Source organism: Trachemys scripta, chromosome 1 (assembly GCF_013100865.1).
Source record: "Trachemys scripta elegans isolate TJP31775 chromosome 1, CAS_Tse_1.0, whole genome shotgun sequence".
NCBI lineage: Eukaryota > Metazoa > Chordata > Testudines > Emydidae > Trachemys > Trachemys scripta.
Window position 1 is genome coordinate 5,701,583 of NC_048298.1, and position 22,697 is coordinate 5,724,279.

General features: G+C 44.9%; 2 protein-coding genes across 2 annotated transcripts in view; one reads left to right on the forward strand and one right to left on the reverse strand.

Annotated features, from left to right (window-relative positions):
* GDI2 (GDP dissociation inhibitor 2) overlaps positions 1–6,110 on the forward strand; it is a 28,735-nt gene extending 22,625 nt beyond the window's left edge. The window contains exons 8-11 of the mRNA XM_034764101.1: positions 3,100–3,271; positions 4,429–4,573; positions 4,992–5,046; positions 5,134–6,110. Coding sequence (XP_034619992.1) covers positions 3,100–3,271; positions 4,429–4,573; positions 4,992–5,046; positions 5,134–5,289 — 528 coding nt within the window. The 3' untranslated portion in view covers positions 5,290–6,110. The remainder of the gene's footprint in view (positions 1–3,099; positions 3,272–4,428; positions 4,574–4,991; positions 5,047–5,133) is intronic.
* Positions 6,111–9,696: 3,586 nt separating this feature from the next.
* TASOR2 (transcription activation suppressor family member 2) overlaps positions 9,697–22,697 on the reverse strand; it is a 79,463-nt gene continuing 66,462 nt past the window's right edge. Inside the window, exons 21-24 of the mRNA XM_034764112.1 lie at positions 22,155–22,260; positions 17,415–17,596; positions 15,688–15,802; positions 9,697–10,510 (exon numbers count right to left, since the gene is read on the reverse strand). Coding sequence (XP_034620003.1) covers positions 10,507–10,510; positions 15,688–15,802; positions 17,415–17,596; positions 22,155–22,260 — 407 coding nt within the window. The 3' untranslated portion in view covers positions 9,697–10,506. The remainder of the gene's footprint in view (positions 10,511–15,687; positions 15,803–17,414; positions 17,597–22,154; positions 22,261–22,697) is intronic.

Here is a 22,697-nt window from a genome sequence, read left to right on the forward strand (position 1 = left end):
CTACACTTGCTTTTGCGCTAACCCCCATCAGTTAATATTGGCTTAACTTAAGTTAGCACGGCATCTGAAATACTACAGGAACTGATTAAGCTGTCTTTGGGGGGTGTGCATCAATTAGCGCAAAAGCAAGTGTGGTGTCTGAGGAACTCAGGGTTGGGTTGGTACGCACACAAACAAGGTTGAGCCATCAGATTGTAAACTTGCCAGGATTTTTGACTCAGTCTTAAGGGGGCTTTTAAGCTCCCAAAGCTGTGCCACTGGAGTGATGTGGTAAAAAGACAGTAAGAAAATCTAAACAGGTGAACTTCACGTGTTACTTGAAGCAGACTTAGAAAATAACTTCACTCTGGATGTATGTCAGGATTGTTGTATTCCTTGAAAGCTGAGGAGGCAGGTCAATCAAGACAAGACACCTTTCCTTGCAGCTGTCAGTGCATCTAACCTAAATATAAAATTGGCCTTGGCCTTAAGATGCATTAGTTGTTTGTATTTTTCTGGCACTGAATTTCCTTACCGTTTCCCCAGATACTCAGTAAATCAGCCTTGCACAACTATCAGAATTTACCAGCCCAAGCAGAAAATCTACTTGCCCATATCTGACGGCAGCTCTAAAAACATTTCACTCATCTGCCGGTTTGCTTGCAATTTTACAGGGCAAATTTGTCACACTGGCTAACCATCTCTGTAATACAGATGCCTCTTAATCTTCAAATCATTAAAAAATGGCACTGTTCATACCAGGGTGAATCCAAATAAAACTCTACAAATGATGGATGCTGTGTGCGCTGTAGTCCACGAAAGCTTATGCTCTAATAAATTTGTTAGTCTCTAAGGTGCCACAAGTACTCCTGTTCTTTTTGCGGATACAGACTAACACGGCTGCTACTCTGAAAGCTGTATAGACCAAATATCTAACTTGTGCTCGAATTCTGTTTCCAAATCTCCAGATGACCTCACTGATTAGACATATGCAGTCATAACCATAATCCCTCTGATGCTGATGAGGCAATTTTTGTTCAATGTCCCTACATTCTTACTATTGATACATCCATAAGATTGCACAATATAAATGTGAAGTTTGAGGAACTGTCACAGATTAAAGTGTCACTAGAGGAGGTTTTGGAATTAATTGATAAACTTAACATTACCAAGTCACCGGGGCCAGATGGCATTCACCCAAGAGTTCTGAAAGAACTCAAATGTGAAGTTGCAGAACTATTAACTAAGGTTTGTAACCTGTCCTTTAAATTGGCTTCTGTATCCAATGACTGGAAGTTAGCTAATGTAACACCAATATTTAAAAAGGGCTCTAGAGGTGATCCCGGCAATTATAGACCGTTAAGTCTAATGTTGGTACGGGGCAAATTAGTCGAAACAATAGTTGAGAATAAAATTGTCAAGACACCTAGAAAAACATAAACTGAGCAATAGTCAGCATGGTTTCTGTAAAGGGAAATCGTGTCTTACTAATCTATTAGAATTCTTTGAAGGGGTCAACAAATGTGGAAAAAGGGATCCAGTGGACATAGTGTACTTTGGTTTCTCTTCAGATCGTATAAATCTTTCGCCTTTTACTAAAGATTTTCAGAAAGCCTTTGACCAGGTCCCTCACCAAAGGCTCTTATGTAAATTAAGCTGTCATGGGATAAAAGGGAAGGTCCTTTCCTGGATTGAGAACTGGTTAAAAGACCGGGAACAAAGGGTAGGAATTAATGGTAAATTCTCCGAATGGAGAGGGGTAACTAGTGGTGTCCCCAAGGGTCAGTCCTCAGACCAATCCTATTCAACTTATTCATAAATGATCTGGAGAAAGGGGTAAACAGTGAGGTGGCAAAGTTTGCAGATGATACTAAACTGCTCAAGATAGTTAAGACCAAAGCAGACTGACTAACTTCAAAAAGATCTCACAAAACTAAGTGATTGGGCAACAAAATGGCAAATGAAATTTAATGTGGATAAATGTAAAGTAATGCACATTGGACAAAATAACCCCAACTATACATACAATATGATGGGGGGCTAATTTAGCTACAAGAAGTCAGGAAAAAGATCTTGGTGTCATCATGGATAGTTCTCTGAAGGTGTCCATGTAGTGTACAGAGGTGGTCAAAAGCAAACAGGATGTTAGGAATCATTAAAAAGGGGATAGAGAATAAGACTGAGAATATATTATTGCCCTTATATAAATCGATGGTACGCCCACATCTCAAATACTGCATACAGATGTGGTCTCATATCAAAAAAGATATACTGGCACTAGAAAAGGTTCAGAAAAGGGCAACTAAAATGATTAGGGGTTTGGAACGGATCTTTTATGAGGAGAGATTAAAGAAGTTAGGACTCTTCAGCTTGGAAAAGAGGAGACTAAGGGGGGAATATGATAGAGGTGTATAAAATCATAAGTTATTTACTTATTCCCATAATACAAGAACTAGGAGTCACCAAATGAAATTAATAGGCAGCAGGTTTAAAACAAATACAAGGAAGTTCTTCACGCAGCGCACAGTCAACTTGTGGAACTCCTTACCTGAGGAGGTTGTGAAGGCTAGGACTACAACAGGGTTTAAAAGAGAACTGGATAAATTCATGGTTGTTAAGTCCATTAATGGCTATTAGCCAGGATGGGTAAGGTATGGTGTCCCTAGCCTCTGTTTGTCAGATGATGGAGATGGATGGCAGGAGAGAGATCACTTGATCATTGCCTGTTAGGTCCACTCCCTCTGGGGCACCTGGCATTGGTCACTGTCGGTAGACAGGATACTGGGCTAGATGGACCTTTGGATTGACCCAGTACGGCCATTCTTATGTTATGTTCTTGTGTACACTAGACAAACATACTGGGGGCTTCATTGCTCTCTAAGCATTTACTTCTCTGCTGTGAAAATGTGACACGACACTAAACTGTCAGGCTAATCTACTGGAAACAACCACCTCATGAACTAAATCTAAAATAGTTTTTGTTTGTTGCTGGTGAGCAGCAATGCATCTCATCAGTTCTGACTAGAGATGTGAAGAGGCTACTCTGTGCTTGAGAACATCTGGGAAAACTATTCTTCCAGTTTGAGGAGTTTAACTTTTTACTTTGTCTATCCTTGGCAGGTTGCTCGCTGCAAACAACTCATCTGTGATCCCAGTTATGTCCCAGATCGTGTAACAAAAGTTGGCCTAGTGATTCGAGTCATCTGTATCTTAAACCACCCAATCAAGAACACAAATGATGCCAATTCCTGCCAGATCATCATTCCACAGAATCAGGTCAACCGGAAATCAGGTGTGTGGGGAAGAGTGGCTGTTAAATGCTTAGCATGTCAGTGCATAAGTAGGTGTTGCTATAGACTTCACTTAAATTGGCATGCTCATTAAATCCATAGTAAGTGGACTTGCCTCCGCTGGGCCAAATGAAAGTCTTAGGCTTCTGTGAAGTAATGAGCTTTATCAATCATCAAGGAAAACATTTAAACAGTTCATAATAAAACCACTTCAGGAAGCCACCCTCCCAAAGAACAGATCACCTTCCTTTTTAATGCTGCTTCTTGGGGTCCTCAGTGTCTTCATCTAGCTCCCTTCCTAATCCCACACTTGTCAAAGATGTCCAAGTGCTTTATGGACCCAGGTTTGAATTGCTTGCTGCCCTCCGATAATCTAGGCAGGGACCTCTCTATCTGAAGCACCAAGTGCCAATAGTGCTACATGAAAAACTAAAAGGTTTAGGAGAAGTTTGTATTTCAGACTGATTTAGGCCCCAAACCTAGGCTTTGGATTCAGACAAGGGATTTAAGTGTTTGCAGTCCATACTGTGCAAGGGCATGAGCAGAATGTGAAACTTGCTGCTTGCAATTCAGCTTGGATCTGGAAACTTTTTTATGCCTGAAACTTGCTTGAAGGCTTGTGATATACTGGCTTTACATAGCTGTCCAATACTGGATGTAGTTGGATCTGCCCAGTTTGCAACTCAGTCGATTGGCCTGATGAGACGGGGCCACCTCTTCTCTTATGCTGTCAGTTATTGTCTTCCTTTGCTCAAGCAGTGGAGGCAGAGGGCTGAATTCTGTTCCTAGTGCAATCAGCTGATGGGGGTTTGTGTGGCCAGAGATCTCTCTACTGGGTGTAAAAACTCCTTGAAATTACAGTGGGATTTTAGATGAAAACCGCTACACTTACACCAAGGGCTTGATGTATGTAGAGGTCTGAATTACATGTAAATCCTTGTCCCAACGAACTAAAACTAGATCTCGGACAAGATTCAAATGCAACAAGTTCTAGGAGGAAAAAGAGGGAAACAGAAATGTGAATGCCCATCCACATGGCCCAGCTATGTGTGCAGCTAGAGGGGTGAGTCCGCTCACATCCGAAGTCACCGTCAGCATCTCCTAGCTCTTCTCAATTGGCATGTGGTGTAGATAACTCATTACTTTCATGTTTTTCTAGATATCTACGTTTGCATGATCTCCTCTGCACACAATGTGGCAGCGCAAGGGAAGTACATCGCCATTGTTAGTACTACTGTGGAAACAGGCGATCCAGAGAGAGAAATCAAACCTGCCTTAGATCTCTTGGAGCCCATTGACCAGAAGTAAGGCTTCCACCTTGCATCAGCAATCTAGCAGCACACATGCATTAGTGATGACTAAACTAGCACAGTGGACCAGTTAACCATTACTTGCCATACAAAGACAAATCTGGGTGTCTTCTGGTTGTATTCTGATCTTGAGAGGTCATGGGGCAGATGAGGGAGGCCGGAAGGCCAATGACACATGCATCCATCCCTACTGGAATATTTACTCGGCCTACTCCTCATATCCAAGACAACTGCTCCAATGCTCTGTCCTAGCACCAAAAACCTCCTCATGTGCGCTTCTTGCTCTAGGGCTTTGGCATTTGATCATATTACAGGTTACCTGGCTCCTGTATTGGTTCACCTTTCGTTGAGGTGCTGGGATTCGAGAGGTTGGGTAACATTTAAGCATTCTGAAATATGTCTTCTCTCATAGGTTTGTTAGCATCAGTGATCTGTTTGCACCTACTGACTTGGGAACCGAAAGCCAGGTTAGTATGAAATGGCAAACAATCAAATTGGTGTGCCCATGTAAGGGGAGAATCTCCAGACACTAAGCCTGAAAACTTATTTTCCAGATCTTTATTTCTCGCACCTATGATGCTACCACTCACTTTGAGACGACGTGTGATGACATCAAAGATATTTATAAGAGGATGATGGGATCAGAGTTCGACTTTGAAGAGATGAAACGCAAGAAAAACGATATCTATGGGGAGCAGGAGCAGCAGTAATGAGCTAATGTCTAATTAGGAGAAATTAAATCGGCTAATATGAATATAAGGAACTTTAATGAACACTGTATGAAACTCAATATTGTAAGGCCTGCTTTTGTAATCACATCTGAGAGACTGAAGAGTACTGCACTGGTAAATGCTCCCCTTTTGGATATCATGTGTTAATTTCATTCTCGTAGGGCTGCTGTCCAGAATCTGGCTAATTACTGACACTGATTTAACTGTTCACTAACCTTATAAGCAAAAAGCAGACTACTGAACTTTTTTTTGCAGACTAGACTTTGGTGCAAACTGAAATAACTCATTGATACATTACCTTTGTATTTTTAATCCTTTGTAAACCGTTTCCCAATGATGTGCTTCTGGTGGATCAGTGAACTTGACAGATGCCGGTCAGACCTGATACCAAGAAAACTCTAAACTGAGCACTCCATTATTGTGGACAGCATCCCTAAAGTCTTTCCCATCAATCTTAACTTTGTGGCAAGTTGTATTATGGACAAAGCCCACATCTATTGTAGCAGCAAATGTTGGCATAGTTTTAGGCACAGAACCTAACCCACCCTTAAGCGTCTAAAACTGTTTACATCAGTTGGGACAACTGTGCCTAAGGTTCCTTTGTGTGTCAATCTAATAAAATTGAGAGAACAAATTACAAAGCAGGCATGATGTGAAAGTATTTTCTGTACCCCATGTGGCTTTTTGGATGGACCAAACTGCACTGCAGTATTGATATGACAGAGCCTCTGCTTCTGATGTCTCTTGAAAAGGCTCAAATGATTTCTGTACTGCAAAGTAAAGCCAAATTCTGGAAACCAGTCCTCTGCTCTGGTCTGATTCACTCCACTTTGTACAGATAGCGTCTGCTTGAGCTCTTAAAAGATGCATGCCTGCCAGAGAGGGACGCTTCTATGGCTTGGAATTCAACCATTCAAATACAAGGAAAAACAATGGACTTAAACATCCTTGGCTTGACTTTCAAAGCTGCTGTGCACTTCCTTTCAGAGCAGCTGATGACCATGTAAGCTGTAAGCCCATCTCCTGGACATTCAGTCTGTCCCTACTAACCAGCAGTAGGGGAGTAGAGCAGATAAATCGCTATACATGGAGGGCTCTGTAGCACCTGGGCTAAACACGTCAGCCCTTACTTGGCCCTATCCTCACTCTCTAAGCGGGAAGTTTGACAGCTTGGTGTTTCAAGCTGGTGTGCAGTCAGATTCCTAGACTTTCTATCCAGTCTCACCGGGGCTGCCTACTTTCATTTGCCCCTCAAGTACCACTGTTGCAGTTGAAAACGGCACAGCATCACCTTGGTTCTGGACTGCAAACTCCTGTCTAACTTGATGCCCATTAACAAGCCTAGCTTTGGCTGTTTTAAAGATTCACGGGTCTCTCCTTTTGATGGGGGTACTTCAAACTTTAGCCAGATCGCTTAGTACTTCTCATTTCAGCGTTCACACAAAGTAATCCTGCATTTACCAGAACAAGCTTTGCAGGGTACAGCACAACGTGTTGGACTAAAGCTATACGGCTATTCAGACCTTGATGGGAGGTAGTAAAGCAATTGCTGACCTAGGTTTGGTAACTGGCCCCTGAACCAGAACGCTCAGTGGATGTGTAGGTTAGGAAGTGATAGGAGGTTGTCACTGATGTAACAGATTTCTGTTACCAGTCTGCCTGAGGCGGCAGGTGATCAGGCTGAAGCCACAGGGTTTTTTAGGGGAGGAGATGATGAAATACACCAAGTGACTGAGTTTTATTTTATTAATAAAGCTTTAAAATAACAATGGAGGGTGATGGGAGCTCGCCACATCACTCAGAGGAAGGAAAAAAGCATTAGTACTCCCAAGCCCTAACTCCCTTTCATACTCTCACACACTCTACCCACAGCTGGCCAAGCCTGGGTGTAATGTAAGAAGAGGGGAGAGGGTGGATGGGAGTTCTGTCCTGGGCCCAGGTTGTCTGGGGTCCGCTGTAATCTCAGACTTGCTTTCCCTCTCGGGAGGGTTTTTAAGTCCTGGGTTCTTTTGGGGGTGTTTTTCATTTAGGGCCCTCTGTTCCTGGTGCTCTTTGTACCAGTCCAAACGCTTTCTGTGACCTTCTTGGCTTTCCCCAAAACACACCAGCTCCAGGGATGCACAGCTCTGCTTTGCCCCTCCCTTCATCGTCTCCTTCTTTTCCCCTTTTGACCTCTTGCTACCTGTAAAGGAATCTTCCATTCCACATTCACACCTTTGACCTTCCCTTCCGTCCCCCCAAAATGCCTTGCAATGCTTACACCCACGATAGCACCATACAATGCTAATGTACCTTTCCATGGGACCCCAAGGGAGGGAGTCCTTGGGCCTGTGACACTGAGACAGTGGTGCTGGCTATCCGCCCTAAACGTGAGCCAAAATGCTTGTGGAGGCAACATGTGGCATTAGTGACTGGCCAACTGCACAACAGAGCCCGAAGTGCAAAGCCCCCCTACTGCTGCATGCTAAATTGGAACAAAATTCTGAGTTTCACCAGTACCTCTCAAATGCCTCAGTGCTTTTGGAAAGTCAGAAATGATCGTTTCTGACACAGCACCACAATAAAACTAATGTGCTTAGTTGTAAACCAAGGGACCAGGCTGTCCGTTCCATTCCCAATCCGTTTCTAGGTATTCCAGTAATGTGCTAAAAGTGGGCGTTCCTCCATTGATGTGGTGGAGGTGAACAAGGAATAGAGTGACTTGCCGTGCTCTTTGAAGACAGGGCTTCTCTGGAGATCGGTGCATGGTTGGAAGCCTCTAGTGCCTAATAGGTAGGTAGTAACAGTTGTGCTTGGTAGAGCAAGAGCCATTTCCAGATGTACACTCGCACATCTAACTTGAACTAATGCACCCTAAGAACTTGCATGAGTGGTTAGTTCTTACCATCCCATCGCAGCCACTCACTGAGGGGAGAGATTGATCTCCAACTAGTCTGTTTTTACTCTCAATAGACTAATTTCTTTTTGGATGCTGTCAGAGCTGGCCACACTCTTCACCTTTCAGCAGCCAGAGTCTCCTCTCTTGTCTGATTCAACTGCTTTTGGAGTCTGGTCTTATGCTTAGGTGGTGATCAAGCTATGGGAGGAGTAAATCTTGCCTTTCCCTACCTTTGGTCACCTATGCAACTGTAGAGGAGTGTGTAAAGGTAAGTTAATGGACCTAATTTGTCTTCCACTGGAAGCTCAAGATATAGGTGGTGGACAAGGAATGTTACTGTAGTAAAAACAGTGCGTTTCCTGTGCTGTTGCTATCCGTCCATTTAGTTTGCAGCTTCAAACAGTGAACTGGAGTTTGGCCATTCTGTGCTCCAGAATTTGTTTTTAGAGTTGTTAGAACCCTGAACTCTCCCATTGCTGCCAAGAAACATTTTTCCCTCATGGTTCTCAGCTAGTGGTTTTGGCATGAAACCTTTTTCACAAGTGCTGTCTGGCTGCAGCCTCAACTCCTGTTTGGAGGTATTAAGTGAAGAGGATTATTTCTTAAGCTATGTCTGATTAGTGCTCTCCTCTCCCTTCTCCCCACAACTGGGGAAGGAGTAGGGGATGGCCCTGGAAGCCTACATCAATAGTATCGGAGTATAGTGTTTGTTTCATGTGGGTGTCCTGCATGGGAAGTGTCGTCTTCTCCCTGCCCTGCAATACCATGAGGAGTATCTTCCTCATGAAATCCTTCATCTTTTAAGGTACAATTGGGGGGAGAGGTGCCCACCTGGACTACTATTACTTGAAAGATGTAGGCCTAGAACTCCATCTCAACTTGGTTTCCCTTGCTTCTAGCACCCTTTTAATCATGGAATGTGAGAGATTCATGGACTTCTGCAGGCTATTTGAGCCATCCAAAACCACAGCCGGGCAGGGCAGCACCCTGCCATGACAAAGGACTAGAAGAGTGAACTTTCATTGAAGACACTAAATACACCAGGAAGGGTAGGATCACTTCATTGCCCAGTGCGGGGGAAAAAGTCAGGTCTTTCCTAGAACTATTGTCTAACTCTACTCAACCCCTTTCCGTCGGCCGCCCCAAGCACCTGCTTGCTGCACTGGTGCCGGGAGCCAACCCTGCCTCTGGAGGAAGTGAAAGAGCAACAGCACAAGCTGCTTGGTATCCTGCGTATCTCTACGTCAGGGAAGGTTCTCTTTGCTATCAATAAGGCCCTGCTGGACCTGGCCAAAGTTCTTTGGCACACCGCAGCGTTGATCCTGCGAGCCAGCAGATAAGAAACATTACAGCCCCGCTAAAGACGTGGAATTTCTCTTTTCCCACCCAACTCTGTTTGTCAATGCAGTTCACCAGAATGATTTGTATGGGGGGAAGCTATACTCATTTATAGGGAAGAAAGTTTGAGTGCTTTGGTAAAGTCCTAAACCAACAGCAATGCACGAGACTTTGAATTGTCTGGTTTTATTAGTCAAACATCATACAAAGTCATCCTGTACATGACAGCTTTATTTTTCGTCTGCTTTATTTTAAAAAATGATTAGTTACAAAACACTTCCTCTCCGTAGATACCTTAAGTATCTTACAAATGTTGTTTGAGTGCTGAAGTTTCCTTTTAAAATCTATTAGTTTTTAGAATACCATAAATATGCTTTTTGTTCCAGAATCCTGACATTCTGCTATTTACAAGAGTTCCATCTAGTGGAAAACAGAAGTCCCACAAGTCAAATGGTACCATTAGAAAACCAGTGAGAACTTAATGTAGTGTTGATTGACCAGTCGCAGACGTAGTGATCTGGAGAAGTAATCTTGAACACACTGAAAATGTACAAAAATCCTGCTGCTCATATACCACATGCATGTTGTGTATCTTATGTACATAAACACGCATTTATAAAAAGCACTTGCTAAAATGGACTAACATCTCTAAGCTTCAAGTAAACTGTTCTTCCCCCTACTGTTTCCATATGCAGCTGTACTAACTTCAGAAAACAAATAATTTAAAATACTGTATACATTAAAATAGCTCTCTTCCTATGCAGCTGGAGTGGGGTGCATCTGCTCCTCTACTAATACTCATTGGCTACCCTCAAATAATTAACATCCTACTAACAAAGGGAAAACTACTACCTCTGCCTTCGGTGCCGAGAGCTTTAGTCTGTAACAGCAGAACCCCAGCAAGTTACCTTTATCTAAACTATTTTCACAGAAGCTTCATTCTTTGTCACTGGAACCACCGGTGCTGTCCTTGAATTTCATCACCTGCAACACATGAAGTTTCACAAATAGTGTTTAGTAGCTGTTTCCATGGCACTGGCTACCCGCTCTATGCTGTGTGACAGGAAGGATGTTCTATACGTTTACGTGGGCTAGCCACGCTGTCAAAGCGGAACAACATCCAGGCATCTGGTCAAATGACTGAAACTACCAGCTGGTGGTACCTCCAGTAGAGTCTCACTATGGGGAAAAAAAGAACAGGAGTACTTGTGGCACCTTAGAGACTAACAAATTTATAGAGCATAAGCTTTCGTGGGCTACAGCCCACTTCTTCGGATGCATACAGAGTGGAATAAATATTGAGGGGAGATATATACACACACATACAGAGAGCATAAACAGGTGGGAGTTGTCTTACCAACTCTGAAAGGCCAATTAAGTAAGAGGAAAAAAAATTCTGAAGTGATAATCAAGATAGCCCAGTACAGATAGTTTGATAAGAAGTGTGAGAATACTTACAAGGGGAGATAGATTCAATGTTTGTAATGGCTCAGCCATTCCCAGTCCTTATTCAGTCCTTTGTTGATTGTGTCTAGTTTGCATATCAATTCCAGCTCAGCAGTCTCTCGTTGGAGTCTGTTTTTGAAGTTTTTCTGTTGTAATATAGCCACCCGCAGGTCTGTCACTGAATGACCAGACAGGTTAAAGTGTTCTCCCACTGGTTTTTGAGTCTTATGATTCCTGATGTCAGATTTGTGTCCATTAATTCTTTTGCGTAGAGACTGTCCGGTTTGGCCAATGTACATGGCAGAGGGGCATTGCTGGCACATGATGGCATATATCACATTGGTAGATGTGCAGGTGAACGAGTCCCTGATGGTATGGCTGATGTGATTAGGTCCTATGATGATGTCACTTGAATAGATATGTGGACAGAGTTGGCATCGGGCTTTGTTACAAGGATAGGTTCCTGGGTTAGTGGTTTTGTTCAGTGATGTGTGGTTGCTGGTGAGTATTTGCTTTAGGTTGGGGGGTTGTCTGTAAGCGAGGACAGGTCTGTCTCCCAAGATCTGTGAGAGTAAAGGATCATCTTTCAGGATAGGTTGTAGATCTCTGATGATGCGCTGGAGAAGTTTTAGTTGGGGGCTGAAGGTGACAGCTAGTGGTGTTCTGTTATTTTCTTTGTTGGGCCTGTCTTGTAGGAGGTGACTTCTGGGTACTTGTCTGGCTCTGTCAATCTGTTTTTTCACTTCAGCAGGTGGGTATTGTAGTTTTAAGAATGCTTGATAGAGATCAACCTCAGCCTAGATCAATCCACACAAGCGGTCCATTTCCTGGACACTACTGTGCTAATAAGCCATGGTCACATAAATACCACCCTATACTGGAAACCTACTGACCGCTACACTTACCTACATGCCTCCAGCTTCCATCCAGGACACACCACACGATCCATTGTCTACAGCCAAGCTCTAAGATATAACCGCATTTGCTCCAATCCCTCAGATAGAGACAAGCACCTACAAGATCTCTATCAAGCATTCATCAAGCTTGTTCACCTGCACATCTACCAATGTGATATATGCCATCATGTGCTAGCAATGCCCCTCTGCCATGTACATTGGCCAAACTGGACAGTCTCTACGCAAAAGAATTAATGGACACAAATCTGACATCAGGAATCATAATACTCAAAAACCAGTGGGAGAACACTTTAACCTGTCTGGCCATTCAATGACAGACCTGCAGGTGGCTATCTTACAACAGAAAAACTTCAAAAACAGACTCCAACGAGAGACTGCTTAGCTGGAATTGATATGCAAACTAGACACAATCAACTCAGGATTGAATAAGGACTGGGAATGGCTGAGCCATTACAAACATTGAATCTATCTCCACATGTAAGTACTCTCACACTTCTTATCAAACTGTCTGTACTGGGCTAGCTTGATTATCACTTCAAAAGTTTTTTTTCTCCTACTGAATTGGCCTCTCAGAGTTGGTAAGACAACTCCCACCTGTTTATGCTCTGTGTGTGTGTGTGTGTGTGTGTGTGTGTGTGTGTATCCTCAATATTTATTCCACTCTGTATGTATCCGAAGAAGTGGGCTGTAGTCCACGAAAGCTTATGCTCTAATAAATTTGTTAGTCTCTAAGGTGCCACAAGTACTCCTGTTCTTTTTGCGGATACAGACTAACATGGCTGCTACTCTGAAACTATGGGAAAACATTTTCAGGCAGTCTGCTCAATTCTCCCTGCCCAGGGCTTCCCCCTTGCCCACAAAGGGCTCTGACCCCACATCCCTTTTTCCCCTTGGGAGCGCAGGAGAAAGGGGGGTGCAGCTTGTCTCTGCTTGGCCACAGTAGTGCAGGCTTCATCACCCCTGCCCCCCATCCCTCTCTTCCCACTGCTCAGCGTAGGGGAGGGTGAGCTGGATTCCAGGTCTCCATTCAGGGCCCGACAACCCCCTCAATCAATTCCTGCCACCCTGACCATCACAGCCAGCAAAACAGGCCCTCAGCTCCGCAGAGGCGGCTGCCTGCTGTCAAGGGAGAGGCTGTTCCTATTCCACACCTGCTGTCCCAGCCGAGCTCAAGGGGAACACGCTGCAGCCCCCCCCCCATATAATTACCATGACAACCCTTCATCCCTGGAAAGTCTGTGCCAGCAGTTCTCAACCCACAGGCTGCATGTGGCCGAAATAGCCCGCAGCTTTGGCCTAGCTGTGTGCTAAAAAAAATTCAAAATTTGCCGCTCTGGTCTGATAGGGGGCAGGGCAGGCTCAGGGAGGGCTCCTGCCACCAGGGGGCTGGTGAGTGGGTCTCTGGGCTGTGAGGGAGTGGAGGACGCTGGGAACCAGAGGTTTGCGGGGTGCCAGCTTTTAGATGGGGCTCTGCACCTAGGGACTCGGCTGCCGGCCTACCTCTGGCGCTCCACTCCTGGTCCGGCGCAGGAGTCCCAGCTGCCCGGCCCCGTGTGGCGGGATCCCAGGGTCAGGCTGCCCGGCCCCACGCCACCGGGTCCTGGTCTGGCTCCCCACGGTGGGGTCCCAGGTTCCAGCTGCCTCCCAGGGCTCCCCTTCTGGTCTCCTCTGTGGAGGGTTCTCTGGGGGGCAGGCGCTGGGCATAGGGAACTGTAGGAGGTTGCGGGGGGGGGGGGGGGGGGCTGTGGTTCTCAACCTGCGGCCCCCAGTGATAAACAGGTTGAGAACCACTGGTCTGTGCACTAACAACCTGCATGTTAACACAAGGTGCGCGCTAAGGGCTTATCTACGCTGCAGTGTTAGCGTGAGTTGTCACCCCACTCTGCCTCCTGTCCACGCCAAGCTCTAGCTCCTGGGAAGCTAGTTGGTCTGTCTGGGAGGAGTGGGCCTTGAGCGTTAAACCAACTGCGGCTCCCGCTGGAGCAAGAGAGCCAGCAGGGACTCAGCTGACGCAGTCACTCTGCCGCTCCAGCGGCTTGCAGCGTGCGCACACTCAGCAGAGCTACGCTAGCTCCAGGAGTTCATTTGCTAGCACAGCAGTGAAGCTCAGCCCTGCGGCGTTACATGCGCACCAAAATAATCAGAGTTCAAGCTAACAAGTGCCTGACTTTTGGTTGCATAGTCTTACAGAGTTCTTTCATCAAGACCCCCTGCTGACCCCGGTTTTTAAACTGGAGTGGGGAGCAATCAGGAGGACTGTGGCCGCAAGACAATTAGGCAGGGAAGGCCCTGGTGGCAGGGAGCTGGAGAAGTGGCGAGGGGAGGAAGAGATGCAGGGGCAGGAGAGCAGTGGGGTGCAGAAGAGGTGGGAGGCCAGGCGGCTTGCGTGGCACAGTGTTGCAGAACAAGGGGCACAGACTGGGATTCTCAGGAAGAAGACAAGAGCCTAGCGGAAGGGTTTGCTGCTACAACTTCGCTGTACCCGTTTTATTTGTGCGCAGTCCAAGAGTCAGCACTGCCCTTCGACAGGCTCAACTCTCTGACCGAGGGAAGCACAGATACTCCGCTGACCACTGGAAACATGCAGGCTGGGTATGAGGGGAGCTGCCTTGACCTCAAAGCTTTAAAAAACTGCACTGGAGTCAACAGTGAGCACATAACAAGGTAGGTAAGCGAGCATGTTCCCTTCTGGAGCCCTACGATTCCTTTATTTGCGTTCTGGACCCTGCAACTGTTCCCTTTTTCAGCTGCTGGAAAGCAGCTACCACTCGAGCAATCCCTGGCTTGGCTGTGGCTCCCTAGCCCTTGATGCAAAGCACTAGTGCAAAAGACAGAAGCACGCGGGAATCCTAGCTCCTCGGTCTTGGACACACAAAGGGTTTAGCTACAAAGGTAACTCCCACTCCCTCTCCTTCTCCCAAAGCACCAGATGGAGCCATGGAGTAGCCAAGCTCCTGCAGTGACTGGAAGGAAAAGAACAAGACAATGACAAGCTGTAATGCCATATCGCCCCCTTGTGGAACAGGCTAGATCTGCCTCATCTGAGTAATTCTAAACTCCAGTATCAGAGGGGTAGCCATGTTAGTCTAAATCTGTAAAAAGCAACAGACGGTCCTGTGGCACCTTTAAGACTAACAGAAGTATTGGGAGCATAAGCTTTCGTGGGTAAGAACCTCACTTTGTGACGGGTTGGATCACAGAAACCCCCTTGGGAGCTGCCACCAGATGTGCAAAGACTACCCCTGCTTCTGTTTTCCCTGCCAGCTCAGGACTCCAGCACCCTGTCTTGCTGAGCCAGACACTCCTGTCTGGCTCCTGGCACAGACCCAGGGTCTGAATCACTTGTCCCAAAGCTGCAAGTTTACCTGAAAACAGCTCACAGTAGTGTGCTTGTCTTTAGCACTCAGATGCCCAACTCCCAATGGGGTCTAAACCCAGATAAATCTGTTTTACTCTGTATAAAGCTTATGCAGGGCAAACCCAAAAACTGTTCGCCCTCTATAACACTGATAGAGAGAGATGCACAGATTTCCATTACTTGCATCTGAAGAAGTGAGGTTCTTACCCACGAAAGCTTATGCTCCCAATACTTCTGTTAGTAGTCTTAAAGGTGCCACAGGACCCTCTGTTGCTTTCTAAACTCCAGGACTCCACTCTCTCTCCCCACAGAGCACTGATCAATTCCCTCTATTATTGAGAAGTCTGTTACTAGATTTGCTGCTTCTGCAATTCCCAGCATGGGCATTAGCGCACTTCCTGATAGAGGGATTCACATTGTAAGCACTCATTTGCTCTTACCAATAGCTACTTTGAAATGGGGCAACCACGTTCTGCACCGTTCCAGTGAAGTTATTTACATCCGTGACTAGGATCCCTTTGCTTTCGAAGACCTCTCTGCTGACACTGGGCTTATCTGCAAATGGAAAAGCAGCCGTGAGAAGAATTCCCTTGATGAGATGAAACCGTTCTCTTTGCTCATGGAAAACCTCAAGTAACTCAGCAAGGTCAAACGGACATGTCTAACCAGCAGGTATTACCTTCCTCATGTTCATCTCCCTGGTGAAGTGATGGATTCCCATTATTATTTGCTGTTTTGCAAATTTCAGCAGATTAATGCAAGTGCTTTGTAAACAGATGCTACGCAGCCAATAATAAAATGATCAATTACAAGGAAACACATTAGTGCATTAAACAGCCTTGAAAAATTGGCACCAAACATTTACCAAAGCAGACAGAAAATTCCCTTGCCCTTTACTGTGACGAATGAGAATGAAACATTTTATCTGCCTGACCCCAAAAAAAAAAGTGCACTGAGCAAGTGAAATTTTGCAATACAGTACAACTGTCCCGAGAGCGGCGCTGGCATGGGAGACCTGGTTCATATTCCTGCTCTCCTTGTGTGACTCTGGTCTATGCATCAGCTTCCCCAGCTCTAAGGAGCAGGTAACACTATCGCTTCACGAGGCTGTTCTACGCTTTAATTCCTTAAATGCTTGTAAAGCACTGTGAGATTATCCGAGCGAAGGGACTCTAGGGTATGCTACACCAAGTATAGTTATTAGCTCTGCCTGGTCCATGGACCCATCTATTTTCTACCCTCCTTGACTGAAAGACGGCACAACGCTTTGTGCTTACAAGCAACCACTCGGCTACGTAAAGCTCACAGAGCACGTAGGCAAGGCAGATCAGTATTAGCATTATCACATCATCACGCTCCTTTGGAAGAAGGGTGAATGGAAGCCCGGAGGTCAGATGCATCCTTCCAGTAAAAAAGCCAGACAGTAACAAAGCTGGGAGGACAACAAGATGTCTGTGCTTCTGGTCCCCTACGCTATAGATGCATCCATAGGGTGACCAGATGTCCCATTTTTATAGGGACAGTCCCGTTTTTTAGGACTTTCTCTTATATAGGCGCCTATTACTCCCTACCCCCATCCCGATTTTCCCCGGTTGCTATCTGGTCACCCTACACATCCCCCTTTATCAGGATAAGAGGTCGCTACAGGTGCTTGCCTCACAAGCTTTGAATTAATTACAGTTCAACTCCCAAAGGAATCTTTTCTTATTTTCACCAATTATAATTCATGTCAAAATCTGTTTGTCATAAAAAGGGAATGTTTAATAGAATCCATAAGAACATTAGAACGGCCAGACTGGGTCAGACCAAAGGTCCATCTAGCCCAGTGTCCTGTCTTCCGACAGTGGCCAATGCCAGGTGCCCCAGAGGGAATGAACAGAACAGGTCTTCATCCCCTGTCGCCCATTCCCAGCTTCTGGCAAATAGAGGCCAGGGACACCAGAATTATGTGCAACCGGACATCCCTGTTTTGTTACCCTGGCCTCGTGCTGTGTTTCACACCCTCCTACCGTGCCTGTCCTTCATTAGCACATAAACAATCTGAGGGCAGACACTGTCTATTTGCCGATTGTAAAGCAGCCAGCACAATGAAGCCGCAATGCCGACTGGGGCTAAGGGGTGCTACTGTAAAACAAATCATTTGTGGTGTCCTGAGCTCAGTTCTTACCTGTGAGATACACAGCAAACCTAGCACTGATCTGCTGAACCTGCAGGTTCAACAAGCACTTCAGATGCTCGGATTTTGTGCATGATTTAGAGTCACACTGATGGTAGTGAAGAACTTCAATGGTATTAGCTTCCTGGCACGATTTCAGTAGCCAGTTCTTTTTGTGCGCAGTCGAATCCACCCTGTTGGAACAGAAACAAGTTTTACCCCATGAATCATGGCGTCCGTTTACGTTCAGACAGAATAACCCTGGATAATATTTAAAGCCTTCGTTCTACACACCTGTTCCTTTCCCCTTGACTTTCCTGCTTTTTAACCTGTGCCAATGCAATTCCGTTAGTAATTGTCACTCCAGCTCACCCCCACCCCGCCACCTTGCAAGGAAGTTCCCCAAGGGAGCTCCCAAAGCTGACCACTGCTTAGCTGGTCTTAGGGTGGCTTGTTATTGTCAGCTCAGGTGTCTTGTTACCAGCACCGGAACAGGACTTGAGAAGGGCTGCTTGAGTCTAATTGGAGTAATGGTTCCATCGATGTAGCTAACGCTACACATGTTACACACTGTAGGATCCTGGTTTAGTAGATTCTGAAGAGAGAGCCCAGTGAGGGTACGTCCATGCTGCAAATAAAACGCTGCAGCAATGAGCGTCCCGCTACGGCACTAAAAATAGCAGCCTCGATGCTCCCACTAGGGCAAGAGCCCGGGCTCTGAAAGCCACCTGGGCCCGAGCGGGAACGTCTACATGGCTATGTTCATCACTGGAGTGCGAGCTCGAGTCTGTAAACCCAGGTTCTCAGACTTGCCGTGGCCTTTGTTTTGTTCTTTTTGCACTGCAGACGTCGGAGACCCAAAGTTTCTGATTCAAAGGAACGCACTGTCCAATGACCAATCACATTTCCTGCCCTGTGTTCACGCGTTAGGTCGCTGAAGGTGAAAGAATTTTTTAAAAATATATTTACTTTTCACCAATTTTCCTTTCTGTACTTCTCTCTGCTCGGGCAGTGAAAACAGACTGCTCAGTTTTCACCTTTGATTCTAGTAAGTTTCATTTTCTGTCTCACTCACTAGCAGGAAAAAACACAGCAGGGGAATGTTCAAATCCAAACTGTTTTCATTTTAAAAAACCATGGAAGCAATACTATTAAATGGACATTGTAAACTTTAAAACAAATCACTTTTTAAAAAACGTATGGGTCTTACAAGTAGGGTGACCAGATGTCCTGATTTTATAGGGACAGTCCCGATTTTTGGGTCTTTCTTATATAGGCTCCTATTATCCCCCACCCCCGTCCTGATTTTTCACACTTGCTGTCTGGTCACCCTACTTACAAGTAACACCTAAAATGACTGATCGAGATGTTTTTTCCAGCATGCATAACTTTGTCCATTTGACAGTACTTCCTGAATGGTTGGTATCACTGTTTTCCTGGCACAGTCAAGTCCCCTCATTGTTTGTGTGAGTCTTTCACACAGCAACAGGGGGAAATGTTTTTAAAAAAAAACAAAACAAAAAAACACAAAGCCACAAACATTATTCCGGAAACTTAGTGGCTGACCTAGGACCACAAAATACTTGGAACTCTTTTTTTTTTGAAAACCGACTAGATTTCAGGTTGACAATGTCCCTTTAACTTTAGCTTTTGTAAAACTCTGCCTTTACAAAACTTACGGTGAGCCTAATTTGATCTGACAGTTTAATAATAATACAGTCCAATCCACTTTATCTGAAACCGCTTAAGGGAAATTTGTAAACTTAATAATTTCCTTTTGAATATCAATTGAAAAGACCACAACCCACTCCAAACAGCCCTCAAAAAACCAAACGTTGAAGTCCTTCCACAGGTAACGCTCCCAAAGATTTCAATGGGCGCTTTGCTCAATAAGGACTTCAGGATCTGGCCCAATGCCAGTAACTCCAGTACAGCATGTAGCTTTATAATTACCTACACAATATAACTTTATTTTCAGTGTAGCTGCACAGTTTGTATGTGCACTGGATGAGGCAGGTCTGGTGGAAAGATAGTATGTGATCATTTAATTAAAGACTATCACCATATGCACAAGCAACCTTAATTCTGGCATTTTCTAACTCAAGAGTGCTTGACTTTGGAAGCATAATCTCTTTTACCACCGTTGTGTGTATGCTTTCACTGAATGAGGCCTTTTTTCACACTCCCCAGGTTTAACCGATTAAAGAAGTGGTTTTGCTAATCTGTATCAGATGATTTTTTTAACAGATTTATTTGGACATAAGCTTTTGTGGGTAAAAAACCCAGTTCTTCAGCATGCATCTGAAGAAGTGGGTTTTTTACCCACGAAAGCTTATGCCCAAATAAACCTTAGTCTTTAAGGTGCCACCGAACTCCTTGTTGTTTTTGTGGATACAGACTAACACGGCTACCCCCGATAGATGATTTTTTATAACCTTTACTTGATTTATAGATGGTCTGGATTTAAGATTTTAATTATAAACTTGCTGGAACTGGTCCTTGTCTAACAAAAAATTGCTCACATAAACATAAAGGAAGATGAGCAGAACTTAAAACCCTCGAATCAGTCCAATAAGGGACCAAGACAAAGTTTTAGATGCTTAACTAGCCCTGTCAGTCCGTTCTGGACTTTCTGAAGGCTGTGATGTCAGGCTGTATCACTTATACAACTAATAAAAAGGCCATGCAGAGGGGCTGGAAGCTAAATGAATCTGATGGGGCCTGGTCTACAAGGTGCCACAGTGCGGACTCCGGGGGTGTGATTTCTAGAGCACTCTAACATGTTGCGCTCAGACTTCTCCATAGACCTTGCTGGCGTGGTCTTAAAGGTACCTAATGTGCATGAATGTAGTCCTGTTTGAAATAGGACTACATCCCCACAAACAAGAGATCTTGTAGTTCGTGCCAGCAGAGGCTACATAGGGCAGAGTGCTCTAGAAACCACACCCCTGTAGTCCACACTGCAGCACCGTGTAGACAAGCCTTGGGAAACCAGCCAGCCAGTGCTGTCATTACTTTAGACTCAGACTCGTAGGACTGGAAGGGACCTCGAGAGGCCATCTAGTCCAGTCCCCTGCACTCAAGGCAGGACTAAGTATTATCTAGACCATCTCTGACAGGTTTGTCTAACTGGCTCTTAGTGGAATCTCTATCAAACTGGACAGTCACTAAGCAAGAAGATAAATGGCCACAAGTCAGATATCAGGAATGGCAATATACAAAAACCTGTAGGAAAACACTTCAACCTCCCTGGCCACACAATAGCAGATGTAAAGGTAGCCATCTTACAGCAAAAAAACTTCAGGACCAGACTCCAAAGAGAAACTGCTGAGCTCCAGTTCATTTGCAAATTTGACACCATCAGATAAGGATTAAACAAAGACTGTGAATGGCTATCCAACTACAGAAGCAGTTTCTCCTCCCTTGGTGTTCACACCTCAACTGCTAGCAGAGCACCTCACCCTCCCTGATTGAACTAACCTCGTTATCTCCACACTGATTTATACCTGCCTCTGGAGATTTCCATTACTTGCATCTGAAGAAGTGAGGTTCTTACCCACGAAAGCTTATGCTCTCAATACTTCTGTTAGTCTCAAAGGTGCCACAGGACCCTCTGTTGCTTTTTACAGATTCAGACTAACACGGCTACCCCTCTGATACTCTCTATCATTGGAGATTTTTATCTCCCTAGTCAATTTATCCCAGTGCTTAACCACTCTGACGGTTAGGAAGTTTTTCTTCATGTCCAACCTAAACCTCCCTTGCTGCAATTTAATCCCATTGCTTCTTGATCTATCCGCACAGGTTAACAAGAACAATTTACCTCCCTCCTTCTTGTAACAGTCTTCTCTTCTCCAGACTAAACAAACCCAATTTTTTCAATTTTCCCTCATAGGTCATGTTTTCACCTTTAATCATTTTTGTGGCTCTTCTCTGGACTTTCTACAATTTGTCCACATCTTTCCTGAAATGTGGCACCCAGAACTGGACACAATACTCCAGTTGAGGCCTAATCAGCGCAGTGTAGAGCAGAAGAATTACTTCTCGTGTCTTGCTTACAACAATCCTGCTAATACATCCCAGAATGATGTTTGCTTTTTTTGCAACAGTGTTACACTGTTGACTCATATTTAGCTTGTGGGCCACTATGTCCCCCAGATCCCTTTCCGCAGTATTGCTTCCTAGGCAGTCATTCCCCATTTTGTATGTGGGCAACTGATTGTTCCTTCCTAAATGGAGGACTTTGCATTGTCCTCACTGAATTTCATCCTATTTTACTTCAGACTTATTTCTCCAGTTTGTCCAGATCATTCTGAATTTTAATCCTATCCTCCAAAGCACTTACAACCCCTCCCAGCTTGGTATCATCTGCCAACTTTATAAGTGTACTCTCTGTGCCATTATCTAAATCATTGATGAAAATACTGAACAGAAATGGACCCAGAACTGATCTCTCCCTGTGGGACCCCACTCGTTACGCTCTTCCAGCTTGACTGTGAACCACTCTCTGGGAACGGTTTTCCAACCAGTTCCGCACCCATCTTATAGTAGCTAAATCTAGGCTGTATTTCCCTAGTTTGTTTATGAGAAGGTCATGCAAGACAGTATCAAAACCCTTACTAAAGTCAAAATATACCACATCTACCGCTCCCCAGCCCCCACACTCCATCCACAAGGTTTGTTACCCTGTGAAAGAAAGCTATAAGGTGGTTTGGCACAATTTGTTCTTGACAGATCCATGCTGACTGTTACCTTATGTCTTCTTTTAGTTTTTTACTTTCTTTGTAGTGAAGCAGCCACTTCCACTTTCCATGACAGTTCAGCTTTTCCAGTGTTTTAACTATTTCCTTCAGCTGACCTGTGGGAATAAAACATTTCAGTATGGAGTCTGAGAATCAGGTGGTGTCGGCAAACCAGATGTCCAAGTATTACTACATATAGAAGGTATCAGAGGGGTAGCAGTGTTAGTCTGAATCTGTAAAAAGCAACAGAGGGTCCTGTGGCACCTTTGAGACTAACAGAAGTATTGGGAGCATAAGCTTGCGTGGGTAAGAACCTCACTTCTTCAGATGCAAGTAATGGAAATCTCTAGAGGCAGGTATATATCAGTGTGGAGATAACGAGGTTAGTTCAATCAGGGAGGGTGAGGTGCTCTGCTAGCAGAGCACCTCACCCTCCCTGATTGAACTAACCTCTTTCTGTAGTTGGATAGCCATTCACAGTCTTTGTTTAATCCTGATCTGATGGTGTCAAATTTGCAAATGAACTGGAGCTCAGCAGTTTCTCTTTGGAGTC